The sequence below is a fragment of the Dendrobates tinctorius genome, unplaced genomic scaffold (genome assembly GCF_039654945.1).
Source record: "Dendrobates tinctorius isolate UK_male_01 unplaced genomic scaffold, ASM3965494v1 ptg000367l, whole genome shotgun sequence".
Lineage (NCBI taxonomy): Eukaryota > Metazoa > Chordata > Amphibia > Anura > Dendrobatidae > Dendrobates > Dendrobates tinctorius.
This window is the reverse complement of record NW_027362033.1, coordinates 2,633,998-2,658,929: the sequence shown is the minus strand read 5'-3', so window position 1 is coordinate 2,658,929 and position 24,932 is coordinate 2,633,998. Positions and strand designations below refer to the sequence as shown.

The following is a 24,932-nucleotide window of genomic DNA, read 5'->3' as shown; positions in this document are numbered from 1 at the left end:
CAAGAATATAACTACAATAATACTGCTCCTATGTACAAGAATATAACTACTATAATACTGCCCCCTATGTAAAAGAATATAACTACTATAATACTGCTCCCTATGTACAAGAATATAACTACTATAATCCTGCCCACTATGTACAAGAATATAACTACTATAATACTGCTCCCTATGTACAAGAATATAACTACTATAATCCTGCCCACTATGTACAAGAATATAACTATTATAATACTGCCCCTATGTACAAGAATATAACTACTATAATACTGCTCCCTATGTACAAGAATATAACTACTATAATACTGCCCCTATGTACAAGAATATAACTACTATAATACTGTCCCCTATATACAAGAATATAACTACTATAATACTGCTCCTATGTACAAGAGTATAACTACTATAATACTGCTCCCTATGTACAAGAATATAACTACTATAATACTGCTCCTATATACAAGAATATAACTACTATAATACTGCTCCTATATACAAGAATATAACTACTATAATACTGCCCCCTATGTACAAGAATATAACTACTATAATACTGCTCCTATATACAAGAATATAACTACTATAATACTGCCCCTATGCACAAGGATATAACTACTATAATACTGCCCCTATGTACAAGAATATAACTACTATAATACTGCCCCTATGCACAAGGATATAACTACTATAATACTGCCCCTATGTACAAGAATATAACTACTATAATACTACCCCCTATGTACAAGAATATAACTACTATAATACTGCTCCCTATGTACAAGAATATAACTACTATAATCCTGCCCACTATGTACAAGAATATAACTACTATAATACTGCCCCTATGTACAAGAATATAACTACTATAATACTGCTCCTATGTACAAGAATATAACTACTATAATACTGCCTCTATGTACAAGAATATAACTACTATAATACTGCTCCTATGTACAAGAATATAACTACTATAATACTGTTCCTATGTACAAGAATATAACTACTATAATCCTGCCCACTATGTACAAGAATATAACTATTATAATACTGCCCCTATGTACAAGAATATAACTACAATAATACTACTCCTATGTACAAGAATATAACTACTATAATACTGCTCCCTATGTACAAGAATATAACTACTATAATACTGCTCCCTATGTACAAGAATATAACTACTATAATCCTGCCCACTATGTACAAGAATATAACTACTATAATACTGCCCCTATGTACAAGAATATAACTACTATAATACTGCTCCCTATGTACAAGAATATAACTACTATAATCCTGCCCACTATGTACAAGAATATAACTATTATAATACTGCCCCTATGTACAAGAATATAACTACTATAATACTGCTCCCTATGTACAAGAATATAACTACTATAATACTGCCCCTATGTACAAGAATATAACTACTCTAATACTGTCCCCTATATACAAGAATATAACTACTATAATACTGCTCCTATATACAAGAATATAACTACTATAATACTGCTCCTATATACAAGAATATAACTACTATAATACTGCTCCTATGTACAAGAGTATAACTACTATAATACTGCTCCCTATGTACAAGAATATAACTACTATAATACTGCTCCTATATACAAGAATATAACTACTATAATACTGCTCCTATATACAAGAATATAACTACTATAATACTGCCCTCTATGTACAAGAATATAACTACTATAATACTGCTCCTATATACAAGAATATAACTACTATAATACTGCTCCTATGTACAAGAATATAACTACTATAATACTGCTCCCTATGTACAAGAATATAACTACTATAATACTGCCCCTATGCACAAGAATATAACTACTATAATACTGCCCCTATGCACAAGAATATAACTACTATAATAATGCACCTATGCACAAGAATATAACTACTATAATACTGACCCATGTACAAGAATATAACTACTATAATACTGCCCCTATGCACAACAATATAACTACTATAATACTGCCCCCTATGTACAAGAATATAACTACTATAATACTGCCCCTATGCACAAGAATATAACTACTATAATACTGCCCCCTATGCACAAGAATATAACTACTATAATACTGCCCCCTATGCACAAGAATATAACTACTATAATACTGCCCCTATGCACAAGAATATAACTACTATAATACTGCTCCTATATACAAGAATATAACTACTATAATACTGCTCCTATGTACAAGAATATAACTACTATAATACTGCCCCTATGCACAAGAATATAACTACTATAATACTGCCCCTATATACAAGAATATAACTACTATAATACTGCTCCTATGTACAAGAATATAACTACTATAATACTGACCCATGTACAAGAATATAACTACTATAATACTGCCCCTATGCACAAGAATATAACTACTATAATACTGCCCCTATGCACAAGAATATAACTACTATAATACTGCCCCTATGCACAAGAATATAACTACTATAATACTGCCCCCTATGTACAAGAATATAACTACTATAATACTGCTCCCTATGTACAAGAATATAACTACTATAATCCTGCCCCTATATACAAGAATATAACTACTATAATACTGCCCCCTATGTACAAGAATATAACTACTATAATACTGCCCCTATGCACAAGAATATAACTACTATAATACTGCCCCTATATACAAGAATATAACTACTATAATACTGCTCCTATGTACAAGAATATAACTACTATAATACTGACCCATGTACAAGAATATAACTACTATAATACTGCCCCTATGCACAAGAATATAACTACTATAATACTGCCCCTATGCACAAGAATATAACTACTATAATACTGCCCCCTATGTACAAGAATATAACTACTATAATACTGCTCCCTATGTACAAGAATATAACTACTATAATACTGCCCCTATGCACAAGAATATAACTACTATAATACTGCCCCCTATGTACAAGAATATAACTGCTATAATACTGCCCCTATGTACAAGAATATAACTACTATAATACTGCTCCCTATGTACAAGAATATAACTACTATAATACTGCTCCTATATACAAGAATATAACTACTATAATACTGCTCCTATGTACAAGAATATAACTACTATAATACTGCCCCCTATGTACAAGAATATAACTACTATAATACTGCCCCTATATACAAGAATATAACTACTATAATCCTGCCCACTATGTACAAGAATATCACTACTATAATACTGCTCCTATGTACAAGAATATAACTACTATAATACTGCCTCCTAGCTGTGAGGTTGTGTGTTTGTAGCTCTCCTGATGTCTGGAGCAAGCCCAGGGGGAGGCCACCCTGGGTGGGGTAACTCCCCAAGCAAGGCCCAGGCTTCCAGGCCTACACTTGGAAGTAACGCTCAAGTTGCGTCTAAGGCGGATGCAAGTCCCAAAGTTGTTTCTGAGGGAAAGAAAGCTCAGAATGGAAGTAGCAGCAGCAGCAGCAAGAAAGGTGAAGCTGTGAAAGTGCAAAAAGTAACGGAACAAGGAAAAGCCATGGCTGTGGGTAAGAAAGTTCCAGTTAAGCAGTCGGCCAGCCAAGGCAAACAGAGTGAAGGACAACTAGGAGAAATCCAGAAGAAATCTACTGGTGAGAAACTGAATGGAGGAAAGCAGCCTGCAGCTCAGGAGGTGCCATCACCATCTTCAGGTGTGCAGCTGACTCCCAGCAGACAGAGGAGAACCTCACTGGAGAGACAGACGCTCCAGGAGAACCTGCAGCAGAAGCATGTGGTGGCCAGCATGGCGAGCTCTGGGCGCACAAGGTCGCAGTCAGGTGGCAGCAGTAAAAGTGCTGTGGAGCCTGGAACCACGAAACCAGCGGTGGTGAAAGTTAAGGAGACGTCTGGTTTCAAGCATCCGGGGACATTGCTGAAAGCAGGATCCCAGGAGGAGACGCCATGTGCACCTGAGCTTCAGGTCGCAGAGGAGATCCCAGGACTGGTCAAGAGGCTCGGTGAGTTACAGCAGCACAAAGACTTGCTGCAGAAACAGATAGACATGGGCTATAATGTAAAGGCTGCTAACCCTGGTGGGGATCACACCTTTTGTGATCAGACTCTGAACATGCTTGGTGTACAGCTGGCAAAAGTGGTGACGGACATGGACTGTGTCCTAGAGAAGATGGGGCCCCTGGCAGAGACTTATAGGAACCAGGAACTGTTTATGGCACACAAGCAGGACTCTGCAGGTTCCAGCTCAGACATTGTCCCAGGTGGGCCCCAGAAACCAGTGCGGCCAGTGCTGCAGCCTGCAAGTTTCTGCTTCCAAAAGGGTCAAATACTGCAGCCGCAGCAGCCTGCGGCAGACCCCAAGCAGCAGCATGTTATGCAGATTCCAGCAGGTGTACCACAAGTCTCAGAATGCCCAGCACAGCAGCCTGCAGCAGATTCCAAGCAGCAGCATGGACCGCACTTTCCAGCAGAGGGACTACAAGTCTCAGAATGCCAAGCACAACAGTTGGGAAGTGGACATGTGTTGGTCATTACTGATGGTGCCCAGCAGGGCTCTGATGCTGGGGATAACCGCACTGTATCTGGGGGGTCGGGGGCTTGGGGGAGCACAGTATCTTTGGTGGACGCTGCACAGTCTGATAATGACATTGATGCTGATGATAACAATGTGCTTGATAATGTCTGTGATTTCCCCCCTTTAATTTCAAGCACACAAGGTGTGGCTGCCCCTCCTGCTGCAGACCTTCACCCCGTCAGTCAACCCAATGTGACCCCGCACGGTCCCCCCAGTAATGCCTGGAGTCGTGGTGCTCCGTCTTTTGCCTCTGGTACCAATTATACAGGGCAGGCGTTTAAACGGAGAAACGTTGTGCGTTTCCGGCACAGAGGTGCCAAGGAGGACCTGCCAGACAGGAGGTTTGTGGTCAGGGAGCTCTTGTGCCACCAGATGGGGTTTGTGCCAGTCAGCATCCTGGCAGTGATTAATCTTCCAGACAGGCAGGGCTATGATGTCAGCTTTAAGCTCATGTCTGACCTGGACAGATTCTGGTCTAGTTTCCCCAAGTTTAGAGACACGGAGGGCTGGAGTAAGTTCAGCTTTATTCCTATCTCTAAGCCAGATACTGTTACTGTTAGTGTCATCTTCTGGAATGAGGCTGTTCCCCCGCAGGACATTGTGGTGTGGCTCCGGAGGCATTGTGACCTGGTCTCTGACCTCACCAAAAGCAGAGACAGTGATGGGATCTGGACGGGAGGGTGGCGGGTTTTGGTGAAACTGCGCCAATGCAATAACATCACTGCCCATTTACCCAACTCTTTCTTTATTGGGAGGGAGAGGGGTGTGTGTTTCTATCCTGGGCAGCCTCGTAAGTGCTTTAAATGTGGCAAGGCAGGTCACCTGGCAAATACCTGTACTGTGGTGAAGTGCAACCTGTGTGGGGAGGTCGGCCATCTAGCTGCAGACTGCCAGAACATCAGGTGCAACCTCTGTGGGAAGATCGGTCACCCTCACAGGGACTGTCCAGACGCCTGGCACAACATCTGTAAGGACTCTCCTGACGAGGACTTGGTGGCAGGGGCAGAGATTCTGGAGGAGGCAGCTTTACTGTCAGGGGAAATACTGACCAGACCAGAGGTCCACCAGGGGTCTACTCAGCTAACACCAGAGCAGCAGGGTTCAGAGAGAGAACAGGGGAGTATGGAGGTTGTACCTCAGGGGCAGCAGTCACAGGAAGGCATTACTTCAGTGCTACCATCTGTGTCTGAAGAGTATAGCAATAATCAGAAAAGGAAGAAAAAGGACAAGGCCTCCCGTAAACCTGAGGGGTATGACACTGGCCAAGGAGCCGGGAAGAAACTCCAGAGTTCTGCAGGTGTAATGGTCGTATCTAACAGGTTTGATGTTCTGTCTGAGTCTGACGGCGATTTTGAAGATGACGTTAAGAGAATTGACGCAGATTGTGATAGGGACGTAGAGGACTGTCCTCCGCCAAAGCGGAAGCCCTTACCTGAGGGCACTCGGGTAGAGTCTGAGATGGAGACCGGTGGTGAACAGAATAACTCCGACTCAGATCTGTGACGCTGTCAACCAGATAATGTCCAAACTCAGATAGGGAAAATCATTAGGAGAAATTAGGAAATGTTAAGATAGTGAAGGATGAGTCACTGGGCAGGAACATGATGAGCTCTGTTTGCAAAGTGTTTTTTTTTTTTTTTTCTCTCCTCAAACTAGGAGTATGGACTCTAAGTTAATTTGATATGTATAACCTGGATATGTAATGAATGTATGTACAATCCTAGTGAATTCAGTTTTGTATTATTGGAGGAATGTTATTTGTATTTGTTTGGTTTTTACAATAAAAATTGCCCCCTATGTACAAGAAAATAACTACTATAATACTGCCCCCTATGTACAAGAATATAACTACTATAATACTGCCCCCTATATACAAGAATATAACTACTATAATACTGCTCCTATGTACAAGAATATAACTACTATAATACTGCCCCTATGTACGAGAATATAACTACTATAATACTGCTCCTATATTCAAGAATATAGCTACTATAATACTGCCCTATATACAAGAATATAACTACTATAATACTGCTCCTATGTACAAGAATATAACTACTATAATACTGCCCCTATGTACGAGAATATAACTACTATAATACTGCTCCTATATACAAGAATATAACTACTATAATACTGCCCCTATGTACGAGAATATAACTACTATAATACTGCTCCTATATTCAAGAATATAGCTACTATAATACTGCCCTATATACAAGAATATAACTACTATAATACTGCTCCTATGTACAAGAATATAACTACTATAATACTGCCCCTATGTACGAGAATATAACTACTATAATACTGCTCCTATATACAAGAATATAACTGCTATAATACTGTCCCTATGTACAAGAATATAACTACTATAATACTGCCCTATATACAAGAATATAACTACTATAATACTGCTCCTATGCACAAGAATATAACTACTATAATACTGCTCCTATGTACAAGAATATAACTACTATAATACTGCCCCCTATGTACAAGAATATAACTACTATAATACTGCTCCTATGTACAAGAATATAACTACTATAATACTGCCCCCTATATACAAGAATATAACTACTATAATATTGTTCCTATGTACAAGAATATAACTACTATAATACTGCTCCTATGTACAAGAATATAACTACTATAATACTGCTCCCTATGTACAAGAATATAACTACTATAATACTGCTCCTATGTACAAGAATATAACTACTATAATACTGCCCCCTATATACAAGAATATAACTACTATAATATTGTTCCTATGTACAAGAATATAACTACTATAATACTGCTCCCTATGTACAAGAATATAACTACTATAATACTGCTCCTATGTACAAGAATATAACTACTATAATATTGCTCCTATGAACAAGAATATAACTACTATAATACTGCTCCTATGTACAAGAATATAACTACTATAATACTGCTCCTATGTACAAGAATATAACTACTATAATACTGCTCCCTATGTACAAGAATATAACTACTATAATATTGCTCCTATGAACAAGAATATAACTACTATAATACTGCTCCTATGTACAAGAATATAACTACTATAATACTGCCCCTATGTACAAGAATATAACTACTATAATACTGCCCCCTATATACAAGAATATAACTACTATAATATTGCTCCTATGTACAAGAATATAACTACTATAATACTGCTCCCTATGTACAAGAATATAACTACTATAATACTGCTCCTATGTACAAGAATATAACTACTATAATACTGCTCCCTATGTACAAGAATATAACTACTATAATACTGCCCCTATGTACAAGAATATAACTACTATAATACTGCCCCCTATATACAAGAATATAACTACTATAATATTGCTCCTATGTACAAGAATATAACTACTATAATACTGCCCCTATGTACAAGAATATAACTACTATAATACTGCCCCCTATATACAAGAATATAACTACTATAATATTGCTCCCTATGTACAAGAATATAACTACTATAATACTGCTCCCTATGTACAAGAATATAACTACTATAATACTGTCCCTATGTACAAGAATATAACTACTATAATACTGCTCCTATGTACAAGAATATAACTACTATAATACTGCTCCCTATGTACAAGTATATAACTACTATTATACTGCTCCTATGTACAAGAATATAACTACTATAATACTGCCCCCTATATACAAGAATATAACTACTATAATATTGCTCCTATGTACAAGAATATAACTACTATAATACTGCCCCTATGTACAAGAATATAACTACTATAATACTGCCCCTATGTACAAGAATATAACTACTATAATACTGTCCCTATGTACAAGAATATAACTACTATAATACTGCTCCCTATGTACAAGTATATAACTACTATTATACTGCCCCCTATGTACAGGAATATAACTACTATTATACAAGACTTTAGGTTTATTCTTCCCTGTTTCGCATTCTCCGTTTTTGTGCTCCTCAGGTCCGGCTCCCGCCGCAGTCCATGAGGGTCAGTGCATTTGCTCCAGTAACAGCAGCTCTGCGTCTGTTCCCATGTCCGCCTGGATCCTGCTGAGTTCTCGCCTCTCCTCCATTCTCATCGCTCTCCTTGTTTTGTTCGGGATCCACTTTAAGCACAGGAGTCAGTCACAGAGAAGGACATTGAGGACGTTACCAACAAACCGGCACCGGTGGTGAGAGTCCGCCAACACATCTACATGGAGTGGACCACCAACGGAGACCTATAATGGAGGAGATAGCCCAACCTGAGCGGACGATGAGGTCTCCTCTGCCAGAAGGAGATGAATGGAATAATCTAATTTCTGTATAATATTTATATAAAACAGTTGATTGCGGCCGTCACTTCAGCTGTCAACTAACTGCTCCAGACTCGGCCATGACAATCCGAGCCGATGTGTAATAACATCAGAGAAGATATAGAAAGAGCAACACACCAACTACTACCCAGGTTATACCGGCCGTACATGATTATAGCCACATATGGAACGTCCATTAATTATGAGCTGCAGTTTTTGAATCAATTTACTTAAATTTTTGTATATCTCATGAAACCCTTGAGGAACAAATTAATAGACGTGACAAAAAAAATCATTTATAATACTGAAATTTATTAATTCATCAAAAAAATTTTTTTTTAATACAGGAACAAACGGTCCTGGAAAATGGATGCCGTTTATGAAGTCCATACAATTGATTTTTCCTGGCATCCAGATTGTAGATTATCAAAGAGCAGGTTAGATGAGAGGTGGGAGGAAAGTTCAGCGTGGACGTGCTGCCCCAGGAGTATGGAAGCGAACGGCAGCAGCGATATTGGGCGATAGCTGGGCATAGCGGTTGGGTTGAGGGTTGGCTTTTTAAGGATAGGCGTGATTGTGGCATGTTTGAAACCAGAAGGGAAGGTACCGGACGTTAGTGATAGGTTGAAGAGGTGGGTTAGGATGGGAGAAGAGTGGTGGTGAGGTTGGGGAGGAGGTGGGATGGGATGGGGTCAAGTGCACAGGTGGTGAGGTGCGATTTGGAGAAGAGACGATTAGGCTCCCCTTCAGTGATGTTGGAGAGGGAGGTTATGGGGTTTGGTCATTGGTCTGGTATACAAAGGGGTTGTGGTGGTTGAGTGATGAAGACTTGCCGTGTTTGGTCTATCTTGTTTTTGAAGTGTGCGGCGAAGTCCTCAGCAGAGATTAGGGAAGTTGGAGGAGGCAGTGGTGGGCGGAGGAGGGAGTTAAAAGTTTTGAATAACTGTTTGTGGTTGTGGGATAGGGAAGATACAAGGGTTGTGAAGTAGGCCTGTTTAGCAGAGGTGAGAGCGGATTTGAATGCGAGTGTTGCCTGTTTGAGTGCAGTGAAGTCGTCTTGCGAATGTGTTTTCTTCCAGCGCCGTTCTGCAATTCTGGACACTTGCCGAAGCTTTTTAGTGAGGTTATTGTGCCAGGGTTGTCTATTGATTTGTCGCACTCTGTTATGCATGACAGGGGCGACCGAGTCGATGGCTGATGCAAGAGTGGCATTGTAGAAGCTAGTGGCAGTGTCGTGGAGTGAAGCTGTGGAGGACAGTGGTAGAATAGAGTCAGAGAGCGCGTGGGTGTCTAGGTGTGCGAGGTTTCTGCGGTGGTGCGCATGTTGCTGGGCATGGGTGACAGGTGAGGAGGACAGGGATGAGAGAGTAGATGGTGGTCAGATAGAGGGGAGGTGGTGAAGATAGGGAGCAGAGACGGGTGAAGACCAGGTCTAATGTGTGTCCGTCTGTGTGGGTGGCTGAGGAGGACCACTTGTTTTACTGCTTCCCTGACTTCTTCTCCACTTGGAAGAGCATCGAGGTCCTTGTTAATTTCCACCTGGGGCAGGCGAGCAATAGCCTCGTCATTGATAGTGGCAGGGCGATTGAGATTATTATTAAAGTGCTCAGCCCACCGTTCCAGAATTTCTTTTCCGTCAGCAGCTTAGTTCCATCTGCGTTACGCAGAGATGAAGAGATTGATGACTGGGGTCCATATACAGCTTTGAGCGCATCGTAGAAGCGTATCTGGTCATGGGTATCTGCACAGCCCTGAATTTCATCAGCCTTCGTGCTAAACCAGTTATCCTGCATTTCGCGTAGCTTGATTTGTACCTTTCTTTTTATGTTGATAAAGGCATCTTTCTTAGCTAGCGAAGTGGGGTCATTTTGATACAGCTTGTACCGCTAACGTTTCTCTTCTAGGAATGTCTTTATTTCCTCATCATTTCATCGTACCAATCTTGATTAATTCTGGCTACTGATCCGAGATGTTCCAGGGCAGTATTGTAAACAGCATCTCTCAGAATCATCCGGCGTTGAGGAGCAGTGGACGATTCTGAGAGATGCTATTTTACTACAGGTAATGAGTGGAGGACAGAGGAGCCTCTTAAAGAAGTTACAGGTCTGTGAGAGCCAGAAATCTTGCAGGTTTTTAGGTGACCAAATACTTATTTTCCACCATAGTTTGCAAAATAAATCTTCCCAAATCAGACAAGGTGATATTCTGGATTTGTTTCCTCATTGTGACTCTCATAGTTGTGGTCGACCTATGATGTCAATTACAGGCCTCTCATCTTTATAAGGGGGAGAACTTGCACAATTGGTGGCTGACTACATACTTGTTTTCCCCACCGTAAGGACAAAGGAGCCTGGAGCGAGGAGGAGGAGAAAGACAGAGGAGCCTGGAGCAAGGAAGGAGGAGGAGGAGGAAGACAGAGGAGCCTGGAAGGAGGACAAAAACACAGGAGCAGAAAGCCACAGGAGCCTGGAGGGAGAAGGAGAAAGAAAGAGGAGCCTGGGAGAAGGAGGAGGAGGAAGACACAGGGGCCTGGAGTGAGGAGGAGGAAGATGGAGGAAGACAGAGGAGCCTGGAGGGAGAAGGAGAAAGAAAGAGGAGCCTAGGAGAAGGAGGAGGAAGACACAGGAGCTTGGAGTGAGGAGGAGGAAGATGGAGGAAGACAGAGGAGCCTGGAGGGAGAAGGAGAAAGAAAGAGGAGCCTAGGAGAAGGAGGAGGAAGACACAGGAGCCTGGAGTGAGGAGGAGGAAGATGGAGGAAGACAGAGGAGCCTGGAGGGAGAAGGAGAAAGAAAGAGGAGCCTAGGAGAAGGAGGAGGAAGACACAGGAGCTTGGAGTGAGGAGGAGGAATATGGAGGATGACAGAGGAGCTTGGAGGGAGAAGGTGGAGGAAGACACAGGATACTGGAAGGAGGATGATGAAGACAGTGGAAGACACAAAAGCCTGGAGGGAGGAGAAAGATGGGCGACTCAGAGGAGCCTGGAAGAAGGAGAAGGAGGAAGACACAGGAGCCAGAAGACAGGGAAGCCTGGAAAAGAGACAAAGTAGTCTGGAGTAGAGGGGTCTAGAAGAAATCAAGGAGTCTAGAGCAGAGGGGTCTGGAGAAGAAACAGGGAAACAGAGAAGACTACTTTGTCTGGAGAGGACGTTAGAGAGATGTGGAAGGGACAGAGATGTCTAGGGAGAGGAGGACAGCGGGTCCAACAGTGTGTCACTTATATGTCAAAACACACATGTACCATATAATGTGGTTGGAGACACTTGTTCAGCTGATTGTATCATAAGATAAAGAGGAGCTCAGTGAGCGAGAGCGAGAGAGAGAGACATCTCAGCAAGGGGTAGGACATGGGAGCTCAGCAATACATACAAGTTTGTCTCTTGTCCTCTTGTTGCTCTCTTCTGTTACGACGCCCATTGTTTCTTATGTCCCGGATAACCCTTAGACTCAGACCCGCACGTGGGTAGGAACATTATTACTTGCAGATGCCGCGCTCTCACTATAAGAAATGCCAAATCCTCTCTTAGCCTCGATATTGAGACCATTGGAAGATTTTCCAGAATTTTTATCTCTTGGAACAAATCTTCCATTATCTGATGCTGGTCTCACAATCTCCAGATTATCTTCTATCATTTCATAGATCAGGAAAGTGGATGTAAATCAGCAGCCGGCCATTGTGTCCCTGTTACTGGAGATCTTCTTACATAACATCAGGTCATGTGCACAAGGTCCGGCGTCCATCTTTAACATTTCGATTAGCGACTGACTAATGCGCAGACAAACCGGTGAAAAATCCAAGCGCAGGGAGACGGTGAGAAACAGACGTGTTCAGTGCAGCCCCGGTGTTCTACAAAAGATATTTACATCCATTTAGCAAAGCAGAAAATGAATGCATGGCCTGCCGAGCCCAGGGCGGCACGAAAGCACCCATCAAGGCAGGGGCAGCACGACAGCGCCTGCTGAGCCCAGGGCGGCATGAGAGCACCCACCAAGGCAGGGGCAGCACGACAGCACCTGACGAGACTAGGGTGGCACGAGAACACCCACCAAGGCAGGGGCAGCACGACAGCACCTGCCGAGACTAGGGCGGCACGAGAACACCCACTAAGACAGGGGCAGCACCTACCGAGCCCAGGGCGGCACGAGAGCACCTACCAAGACAGGGGGAACACGACAGCGCCTGCCGAGACTAGGGCAGCACAAGAGTACCCACCAAGACAGGGGCAGCACGACAGCGCCTGCCGAGACTAGGGTGGCACGAGAACACCCACCAAGACAGGGGCAGCACGAGAGCACTCACCAAGACAGGGGGAGCACGACAGTGTCTGCCAAGACCAGGGCTGCACGAGAGTACCCACCAAGACAGGGGCAGCATTACAGCACCTGCCAAGACCATGGCGGCATGAGAGCACCCACCAAGACAAGGGCAGCACGACAGCGCCTGCCGAGACTAGGGCGGCATGAGGGCACCCACCAAGACAGGGGCAGCATTACAGCACCTGCCAAGACCATGGCGGCATGAGAGCACCCACCAAGACAAGGGCAGCATGACAGCGCCTGCCGAGACTAGGGCGGCATGAGGGCACCCACCAAGACAGGGGCAGCATTACAGCGCCTGCCGAGACCAGGGCGGCATGAGAGCACCCACCAAGACAGGGGCAGCATTACAGCACCTGCCAAGACCATGGCGGCATGAGAGCACCCACCAAGACAAGGGCAGCACGACAGCGCCTGCCGAGACTAGGGCGGCATGAGGGCACCCACCAAGACAGGGGCAGCATTACAGCGCCTGCCGAGACCAGGGCGGCATGAGAGCACCCACCAAGACAGGGGCAGCATTACAGCACCTGCCAAGACCATGGCGGCATGAGAGCACCCACCAAGACAAGGGCAGCACGACAGCGCCTACCGAGACCAGGACGGCACAAAAGCACCCACCAAGACAGGTCCTACACGGTCTAATATTAAAACCTTACCATGTGTTGATGTTGACCTCAGTGTGTGAATAAGGGCAGACAAAATAACTGGGTCCCAAACAGTAGACACCAGTCTGGGGAAGCCTTATATACAACTTCCAGCTCAGGAGAGGGAGGCCACACCCCGGGCTTGCACAGAATGACATCAACGTTGACACATGGTAAGGCTTTAATATTAGACAGTGTAGGACCGCCCGATCAGAGTCACCTTGTCGTGGTGGGACGGCTTTCATGCTATTTGATTAAAAAAAAAAGTATTACTAAACTCTGTTATTTAAATGCACTTTTTGCTTTTTATTTACTTAGTTACAGCAGAGTTTTTGTTCACTTTTTCTCTAGAAAGGTTTTTTTATGTGTATAAATGTACAGATGTGGAAAAAGAAATTATTGGTACTGTCTGGTGAAGAAAACTCCACACTAGTCACCGAAACAACCAGAAACTGAGAAAAGTAATCTTCAGTGTAAGTTTACTGATTGTCATGCAGCAGTCCCATGTAATATTACAGGTGCATCTCACAAAATTAGAATATCACCAAAAAGTGAATTTATTTCAGTTCTTCAATACAGACAGTGACTCTCCTCTATTCTATAGAGTCATTACACACAGAGTGATCTATCTCACGGGTTTATTTCTGGTAATGTCGATGATTATGGCTTACAGCCAATGAGAACCCAAAAGTCATTATCTCAGTAAATTAGAATACTTTATAACACCAGCCTGAAAAATGATTGTGAAATCCGGAATGTTGTCCTACTGGAATGTCTGATCAGTAAATGCACCCAGTACTTGGCGTGGCATGGAGGCGATCAGCCTGTGGCACTGCTGAGGGGTTATGGAAGCCCAGGTTGCTTTGATAGATATCTATCTCTATCTATCTAATATAGGAGATTCACTTTTTGTATTGAAGAACTGGAATAAATGAACTTTTTAATGATATCCTAATAATGCACAACCACAATGTAAAATAGAAAAACCTTTATTGCACCGCAAACATGACCAAACATTAAAACTATGGACACATAGCAATCAAACTACACCCCCCAGTATGAATCAAATCTGTGGATAATCCACCATCAATAACGATGATAGTTGAGCTCCCTAATACATAAGGCACATATGGAAATCAGCACATAGTGCAAATGCAAAAAAAAAAAGTGATCTTCATATCTGCGAACCATGTGTCAATGCGGAGTCCTGACAGTGATGACACATGTGCCATTACAGCAATAATGCCAAGTTCTATGGCCGCCTGTGGCACGGCGGAGTGCAGGCTCCATGGTGGTGATAAAATGAGCCAAATATAATAAAGCCATATAGATGCGGGTCCACAATAAGAGGAACAGGGGGGTGTGGAGAGACCCCACGCGTATCGCTGCGCTCGGCAGCTTCGTCAGGTGGCGGACATTGGCAGTGTGAGACACAAACTCAAGCACGGGACTATATAGAATGTGCACACAGCACCATCTAGTGGCCAATGCAGAAACTGCAACACATCTCATGTTTTCACGCAAACTTGTAAATCAATCAAAACACTAATTCTCTGGGATCAATAACATTAGGGGATAATAGGGCTGTGGAGACATGGGGGGGTCAGCAGGTGCTCTAGTCCACTGACTTGAGACCACATGGACCAGGGCCCATCCCACCAGACACCTGCTCTATTTCCCCGTGGGCGTAGCGCTACACAGACAACACAGGGTGACACAGTGCGGCAATACCTTATAGAACCACAAAACAGGCAGATAACACATAGAACAGGCCCAGCACAGGACCCAAGATGGTGACATTACAGAGTCTCACCTTCCGCTGACCCGCCAGGATAATGGCAGCTGTGACTTCAGAGCTTCCAGGGCTGACTGCCCCACCTGTGCCATGCACACAGAGAGGAGGTAACGACAAGTGTAGGGAGAGGACAGTGAACAGTCCATAGAGGCCGTACAAGGTTCAAAGCCAGCTGACACGAGAGTCACCACCTGGCTTATCCGACCATCTCCATGGAACCAGGCGACCAGCGGGTCTCAAACCTGGATTTCTCCAAACGTTTTCATGGTTCAGAGATGGTCCCTGGATCGGATCGGTGTCCTTCCAATCGGAGCCGAAAACCCCTAAGTTGTTTCCTGTAGAATGATAGACCCGTGTCCCTCGTGATGGAGCCATGATGTCCTGTAGAGTGTTCCCAGCTGTGGTTTTGTAAAGTCTCTCGTTCTTTGGGTATATAGCTCACAACTGTTGACCTCTGGATGACAGCTTGAACGACAAGAGGAAGATGTGATGAGATTGACTGAAATTGTTTGACTAATCTGTCATGATCCAGACTGGGATTGGAGTCCAGTTTTTCCTTTTTCCCAGTCTGGTCATGAAGGGGTTAACCTTTCCCAGCCTCAGTCTGGATTCAGGTTGGCTACTTGTTGCTGCTGCTTCCTGCAGGCGATGTCAGTTATAGTTTTTGCCTAGGGCTGCTTTAGCTGACTGATTGGTCCTGCTACATTTGCTATCTGATCTCGTGTCTGTTTTCCCTTCGGTGGGCTGACTCCCTGGTTTTGACCTGGCATGTATTCTGACCTGCTTCTGTCTTATCCGCTTCCTACCTTTGCTGACTCCCTGGCTTGTCTCTGACCGTGAGTAAGTAGTCGCCGGAAAGGCTGCCTCGTTGCGTCCTGGTTATTGGGCACTCTGCAGTGAGGGCGATACGTATATCACCAGTCCCAGGCAGGAAATACACACACAAACCTCTGATCCGTCACTGCCAGGGTTCTCCAATGACGCCACACTTCCCCCAGTTCCTCGTTTGATACCAAAGCCTATATCGGGTCAGGAACCAAGCCAAGGTAGCTGGATTTGGCGCGGAGTATGTGTTGGTTCGATCATAGAGCAAGAAGAACGAAACTAGTAAATTTATGAGTTTACGCCAAAAAAATATAGGCAGTGTTTACAAAAAAACAAAAGATATTACAAAAGGTAGATGTGATGGTGTGATATGCTATGTGGATGTCATTTTTTGTATATTCCTATTTTTAACAATTCCAGTTATTTTCATAGTGTTTTTCTTATTAAATTGTAAGTCTACAGCCTCACTGTATCTGTCTCTTGATGACCCCCTGTAGTGCATTAATCCCTAAGGCCTTTTGTTCTCCTCTGGGAGGCAACTTGTTGGACTACCCCTGGACAAGGAAGGGGGTGGGGGGAAGAACGACAGCTGGAAAGGTCAGTTCCGGTAGAGACAAGATGGTGAAAAGGCTGCATTTCAGAGAGAAGGATCCATTTTTATCCTCTGAATGCTAGAGTTGTGGAATCTCGTTTCCCTGGACATTTTATCCTGTTACTGGACTGCATTCTTATTCTGGACTATCTTATCCTTTGTGTGGTGGACTGAATATGGACCTTTTCGTATTTTTGCCTGAATAAAGGTCTTGGAATTGTTCACTCTTCGCTTGCTCTGTTGATTGTGTGATACCAGAGAAGGACCCCGTGACAACTGGTGGCAGCGGTGGGATCAACAGAGCGTCACCCAATGGAGAACCACCCACAGAGTGAGTACAGAAATTGGACTGTATGCAGTTTTGTTGAGGTAGGGCTAAATTAACCCTTCACGGTTGAGCCAGTGATTTCCAAATTAATTTACAGGGCGTTGCTAGCAACTGGGAATGACCACACGGAGACGGGGGTCTCTGTACGGGAGGATCGAGGCAGATCACTGAGCCCCTTTACTGAATCTCACATTACATAGCATTCTACTTAATTATGCAAAGTATACAGCTACCAATAGAATCGTAATACATTTAAGCCAATAGTATTGCAAGAAAATCGGAATATGTCCCCAGCTGTGTGACGTAGAATATAGAAACAATAGCGCATTCTTTTAGGGTCTCATCTCATATCTTGTACAAGCTGGAACAGTCTGGTTTCATAACAGCCGTGAACTTTCATCTAGTTAAGTTACAAAATTTAACTCATAAACAACAAGATGGCGTCGCAAGCACAAAAATGGAGTCTGAAGAACAAGATGTCCAGTACATCTGAATACTGTACTTCACAGTTTACAGGAGAGAGCCAGAGACCTGGGCCTGAACTACCAGGGACTGACTAAAGAGGCCTTAATCGATCTACTGGTGGGCGCTAGCCCGGCCACCTCCTCCCAGATGTCTGAAGGACAAGCACTGGAGACCGGGATCCCCATCCAGAAGAGCCAGTGGTTGGTGTGGTATGAAGAAGAGATGGCGGTTCTGGGCCCCGGCGTCTCTCAGGAGTACCAGGAGGAGGCTGCCCGCCGGGCACAGCGGAGACAGGAAGCAATGGAGCTTGAAAAAGTGAGTAACGCAGTGTGGAGTGTAACCCCAACAATCCGGGAGCCTGTACGGATCACCCGGACAGAGTTTAAGCCATTTGATGAGGCTTCTGGAGATGTGGAGGGGTTCTTCAAAGACTTTGAGCAGCAGTGTGCTGTGATGGAGGTGCCCCACTCTAGCTGGATGCGTTTGTTAGTGGGGCTCCTGAACGGAAGCATGGCGGAGGCTTACCGAACCATTGATGCACTGCAGAATCGGGATTATAACATTGTAAAGCGGACTATCCTGGATTACCATGCTATCACCCCAAACTCATATAGGGCCAAGTTCCGAGACCTCCCATGCACCACGGGGGGATCGTTTAGGATGTATGCACATAAGATGTCCCAGGCATGTCGGAGATGGCTGGAAGCAGAAAACGCCTTTACTGTGGAAGATGTTATACAGGCGTTCCTTATAGAACAATTTCTTGCCAAGTGCCCTGCAGAGGTACGGGAATGGGTCCGGGAGCGCACGCCATGTACCGTGGATAGAGCTGCAGCCCTGGCCGATGAAGCCCTTACTATCCGGCCGCAATGGAGGAGGCTTCTGGACAATGAACCACGACCTGCTCCCGCGTCCCGTCCCCCTCCAATTATATCTGCCCTTCCACCTAGTCGCAAGCCGATGACAATCACGGCTCACAATCCTAGGCCCCAACAGTTCCGACCACGACCTGGGGGTATCACAGAGAGGAGGTGTTATGGGTGTGGGCAACCTGGACATTTGCAGTCTGGCTGCCCCTCCAGGATTCGGAGGGAGCCCCACGCAGCCCCACCTCGTCCAGTGCATCTTGTACATTCCACCACAACTGAGGAAGAGCTACCACCACCCCCACCAGAGTGGACCACCGACCACGGCACCATAGATACCCCTCCTGGAGTGTACAGACTCCGGCCTCTGTCCTTTAGCTACTCAGAGCAACGGCAACGCCACCTGCAGGATGTCTTTATTGATGGATACAAAGTGTCAGGATTTAGAGACACGGGGGCATTCTTGACTATCGCTGACCCCCGTGTGGTTCGACCCGAGGCAATTTACCAGGGTCCGGGAATTCCCATTGTCCTGGCGGGCGGTGCCCGCAGATATATACAGCGAGCTTCTGTGCGTTTGGATTATGGTTGTGGAGAAAAACTGTGTTGGATTGGAGTTATGGGAGGACTTCCTGCAGATATCCTCCTTGGGAACGACATTGGGGAGTTACAGTGCCAATTTGCGGGAGCAGTCACCCGACTACAGGCCCTTCAAGCACTACATCATCCGGACCCCACCGGGGAGCAACCACCCCGAACCGCATCAGAGTCGGTAAGCAATACTTTCGCTGCTACTACATTGGGAGAGTCTTGGGACAGAGAGGAGTTTAGGAGAGAATTAGAGGATGACACTACCTTAGCAGCCCTTAGGCGAAAGGCAGAAACTGAGCACATGGGAGATAATGGGGATGGCTTCACTCAAGAAAACGGACTGTATTATCGTGTAACAAAGGGCAGTGACCAGGGCAGCCCTGACGCAACGACCAGGCAACTCATTGTCCCTCAGAAGTACAGGGCACAGCTACTTCAACTGGCCCATGACATCCCCTTGGCTGGGCATCAAGGGAGAAAAAGGACTGAAAAGAGACTCACCCAAAGTTTTTACTGGCTGGGCGTCTCGCAGTTGGTAGCCCATTATTGCCGCACCTGTGATGTGTGCCAGCGAATGCGGCATCCAGGAGCTCGACATAAGGTACCCCTGCAATCCCTGCCCATAATTGAGGAACCATTTCAACGTGTAGCCGTCGACATCATAGGTCCTCTGGCCCACCCCAGCAGGTTGGGGAAAAAATATATCCTGACCGTTGTGGACTATGCCACTAGGTATCCTGAAGCTGTGGCCCTGTCCAGTATTACAGCAGTAAAGGTAGCCGAGGCCCTTGTGACCATCTTTACCCGGGTAGGGTTTCCTAGTGAAATATTGTCAGATCAAGGCACTCAGTTCATGTCAGATCTGGTCCAGTCCCTATGGCATACCTGTGGTGTTCGAGCCATTCGCACCACCCCATACCACCCGCAGACCAACGGACTATGTGAACACTTTAATGGAACCCTAAAAAATATGCTGAGGGCTTTTGTTGACGTTGAAAAAGACTGGGAAAAGTACCTGCCACATCTCCTCTTCGCCTATCAGGAGGTTCCCCAAGAGTCCACAGGGTTCTCTCCCTTCGAACTACTGTTTAGCCGGAAGGTCCGTGGGCCTCTCACTCTTCTGAAAGAACATTTGGAGGGAGACATCTCAGATACCGGAATGCCCATCGTTCCCTATGTTCTAGAGCTCAGAGACCGTCTCACCCAGCTAGCTACCTTCGCTAAAGAACATCACGAATGGCCCAGTCCAGACAAAAAACCAGGTATGACCGTAATGCCAGGAACCGGGAATTTATGGAAGGACAGCAAGTGCTCATGATTACTGCTTCCCCGGCCAACAAGCTTCAAGCAGTGTGGGAAGACCCTTATCAGGTTCTCAAGAAAATTAATGACACTAACTATGTTATTGCCCTGGACTCTAGTGGTCGACGACAGAAAACCGTCCACATTAACATGCTGAAAGACTACCACGACCGATCTCTGCCTGTTCTAGCTGTCTGCCACCCCCCTAGTGATACCGCCGACGACGAGTATCTCCCCGATCTCCTCCAGGTTGCCCAAGCGGGAGGATCACTGAAACAAGTGCCCCTGGGCTCCCATTTATCGGATATACAAAAGGACGATATTGTCGCCGTACTAAGGCCGAGGGCTGCTGCTTTCTCCTCAAAGCCGGGGAAGACTACTCTCACCAGTCACCATGTGGAAACCCCCGGACAACGCCCCATCCAGCAGGCTGCCTACCGGGTTCCAGAGGCTGTTCAAGACATGATAAAGAATGAACTGGAGGAGATGAAACAACTGGGAGTTATTCAGCCATCTCATAGTTCTTGGTCCTCTCCTGTCGTCCTGGTCCCCAAGAAGGATGGTACAACACGATTCTGCGTTGATTACAGACGACTAAATGATGCCACCAAGAGTGATGCTTATCCCATGCCCAGGATTGATGATCTACTGGATCGTCTGGCCAGTGCCCAATTTGTGACCACGTTAGACTTGAGCAAGGGGTACTGGCAGATACCCCTAACGGAGGACGCTCGGGAGCGCTCAGCCTTCATTACTCCATTTGGGCTTTATGAGTTCCTGGGAATGCCCTTTGGGATGAAAACTGCCCCCGCTACTTTCCAGAGACTGGTGGATCGACTGTTACAACAATGTCAGGACTTTGCCTCTGCTTACTTAGACGACATCGCCATTTTTAGCACAACCTGGGAGGAACATCTTAAACACTTGGGCATAGTGCTGGACTGTATCCTTACCGCAGGACTGACCATTCGCCCTGATAAGTGCCAAATAGGGATGGCTGAGGTGCAGTACCTCGGGCATAGAGTAGGGGGTGGGACACTAAGGCCTGAGCCTGCCAAGGTGGAAGCCATTAGCAACTGGTGTAGACCCCAGACTAAAAAGCAGGTACTTGCGTTTTTAGGAACTGCTGGTTACAATCGCAAATTTGTTTCTAACTTCAGCACCTTGGCCAAGCCCCTAATCGACCTGACCCGCAAGAACATGCCTAGGAATGTGACGTGGACGACGGCATGCGAGGATGCCTTTTCAGCGTTAAAGACTGCCCTCGTCACTGCTCCTGTCTTGGCTGCCCCGGATTATAAACGCAGGTTCCTCGTGCAGACAGATGCATCCACCTTTGGGATTGGGGCAGTACTTAGCCAAGTGAACGCCGCCGGAGAAGAACATCCTGTTGCTTTTGCCAGTCGGAAACTACTGGATCGGGAAGTTGCCTATGCCACTATTGAAAAGGAGTGCCTTGCCATCGTATGGGCGCTAAAAAAATTGCAGCCCTACTTGTATGGCAGAGACTTTACAATTGTTACAGACCACAACCCCCTCACATGGCTGAATCGTGTATCAGGGGACAATGGAAGATTGCTGCGGTGGAGCTTGTCCTTACAACCCTACAGCTTCTCCATCCAATACAAGCGGGGAAGCCAACACCAGAACGCCGATGGTCTGTCTCGACAAGAAGAACCATAGGCTCCCCAGGCCGACCTACCCCTGCCACTGTACAAGGAACTATAAATAACTGAGCAATGTGGACTAAAGTGAGCAGGCCAGAGGTCTGTGTAGACTTCATGGCGTGCTTACTTATTATGGGGGGGGGGGAGGTTGTGATGGTGTGATATGTTATGTGGATGTCATTTTTTGTATATTCCTATTTTTAACAATTCCAGTTATTTTCATAGTGTTTTTCTTATTACATTGTAAGTCTACAGCCTCACTGTATCTGTCTCTTGATGACCCCCTGTAGTGCATTAATCCCTAAGGCCTTTTGTTCTCCTCTGGGAGGCAACTTGTTGGACTACCCCTGGACAAGGAAGGGGGTGGGGGGAAGAACGGCAGCTGGACAAGTCAGTTCCGGTAGAGACAAGATGGTGAAAAGGCTGCATTTCAGAGAGAGAATGATCCATTTTTATCCTCTGAATGCTAGAGTTTTGAAATCTCGTTTCCCTGGACATTTTATCCTGTTACTGGACTGTATTCTTATTCTGGACTATCTTATCCTTTGTGTGGTGGACTGAATATGGACCTTTTCGTATTTTTGACTGAATAAAGGTCTTGGAATTGTTCACTCTTAGCTTGCTCTGTTGATTGTGTGATACCAGAGAAGGACCCCGTGACAGTAGACAAAATACAGTAAGTACAGACAGTTACAAATAAAAGGGATTAAAATAGGAAACTTACTCTCAGTCACAGGTATGACGTGTCGATAAAGGGGAGGAAAGATGTACCAAAGAAATGGATCAGCATTTTTTTTTTTTTAACATGGGCACTGTGATACTGTTGTGGCTTGGCGAGGCAAACCTCCAAGAGTGGACCCTCTGGATCGTGGCACCGTGGACCCCCGGGCGAGCGGACCAGGTGGGGCCGACCCCTATACAGGGATCGTTAGGAGCAGGCCCCGGGGCTCGAGTAACACGATAGCCGGTACCAAGAGGGGCGGCTCTTTAAAGAAGCTGGAACCCCTCCACAGAACCGAGAGAGCACGGAGAGATGGTGTGGAGGGCAGGTGGCAGACCAGCAGCGGAACTGGAGGACAAGGAAGAGTAGTACAGTAGGATGGGACTGGAACTCAGGAGGTACGGACAGGACAGGCGGGCGGGCAAGAAGTCAGAAGCGGACACGGCTGGAATACAGGGCAGGCAGGCTAGGACAGAGGAGAAGCAGACACGGCTGGAACACAGGACAAACGGGCAGAGCTGAGGAGACAAAAGCAGGGAGAGGACAAGGTAGCTGCTGAGAGCAACAAGGCCAAATACTAGGGAACCTAAGATCAGGCGCCTCCATTAGGGGAGGACGGCCTAATACACCTGGATCACAATTGGTCCGGCGGTGCTTCCGGGTCAGGTCACCGCCGCTTAGCAGTCAGTATCACACAGGATAGGATCAGATACACGGCTCAGCAGTCAGTATAACACAGGATTAGATACATGGCTCAGCAGTCAGTATCACACAGGATAGGATTAGATGGGTACCACAGGGCTCTGTCCTGGGCCCTGTATTGTTCAACATCTTTATCAACGATTTAGATGAAGGAATTGAGGGTAAACTGATTAAATTTGCTGATGACACAAAGCTAGGAGGGATAGCTAATACTAGAGAAGAGAGAGAGAGGATTCAAAAAGATATAAATAAACTGGAGCAGTGGGCAACAACTAACAGAATGGTTTTTAACAGGGAGAAATGCAAAGTACTACATCTGGGCAATAAAAATGAAAAAAGCATATATAGAATGGGAGGAATAGGGCTAAGTGACAGCACATGTGAAAAAGACTTGGGTATACTAATAGATCACAGACTGAATATGAGTCAACAGTGTGATGCAGCAGCAAAAAAGGCAAATGCAATTCTAGGATGTATTAACAGAAGCATACAGTCTAGATCACGTGAAGTAATTATTTCCCTCTACTCCTCTTTGGTCAGACCTCATCTGGAATATTGTGTCCAGTTTTGGGCGCCACATTTTAAAAAAGACATCAACAAACTGGAGCAAGTTCAGAAAAGAGCGACCAGAATGGTGACCGGTCTGCAAACCCTGTCTTATGAGGAAAGGTTGCAGGATTTGGGAATGTTTAGTTTGCAAGAGAGAAGACTGAGAGGAGACTTAATAGCTGTCTACAAATATCTAAAGGGCTGTCACATTGTAGAAGGATCAACTTTATTCTCATTTGCACAAGGAAAGACTAGAAGCAATGGGATGAAACTGAATGGGAGGAGACACAGATTAGATATTAGAAAAAACTTTTTGACAGAGTGATCAATGCGTGGAACAGGCTGCCACGAGAAGTGGTGAGTTCTCCTTCAATGGAAGTCTTCAAACAGAGGCTGGACAGACATCTGACTGGGATGATTTAGCGAATCCTGCTTTGAGCAGGGGGTTGGACCAGATGGCCCAGGAGGTCCCTTCCAACTCTACGATTCTATGATTCTAGATACACGGCTCAGCAGTCAGTATCACACAGGAGATCAGATACACGGCTCAGCAGTCAGTATCACACAGGAGAGGATTAGATACACGGCTCAGCAGTCAGTATCACACAGGAGAGGATTAGATACACGGCTCAGCAGTCAGTATCACACAGGAGAGGATTAGATA

General features: G+C 45.3%; 1 protein-coding gene across 2 annotated transcripts in view; it reads left to right on the top strand.

Annotated features, from left to right (window-relative positions):
• LOC141075697 (uncharacterized) overlaps positions 1-10,756 on the top strand; it is a 58,314-nt gene extending 47,558 nt beyond the window's left edge. For both annotated transcript variants that reach the window (XM_073562818.1, XM_073562817.1), the window contains exon 3: positions 8,571-10,756. In XM_073562818.1, the coding sequence (XP_073418919.1) occupies positions 8,571-8,785 (215 nt within the window). In that variant the 3' untranslated portion in view covers positions 8,786-10,756. The remainder of the gene's footprint in view (positions 1-8,570) is intronic.
• Positions 10,757-24,932: the final 14,176 nt, after the last annotated feature.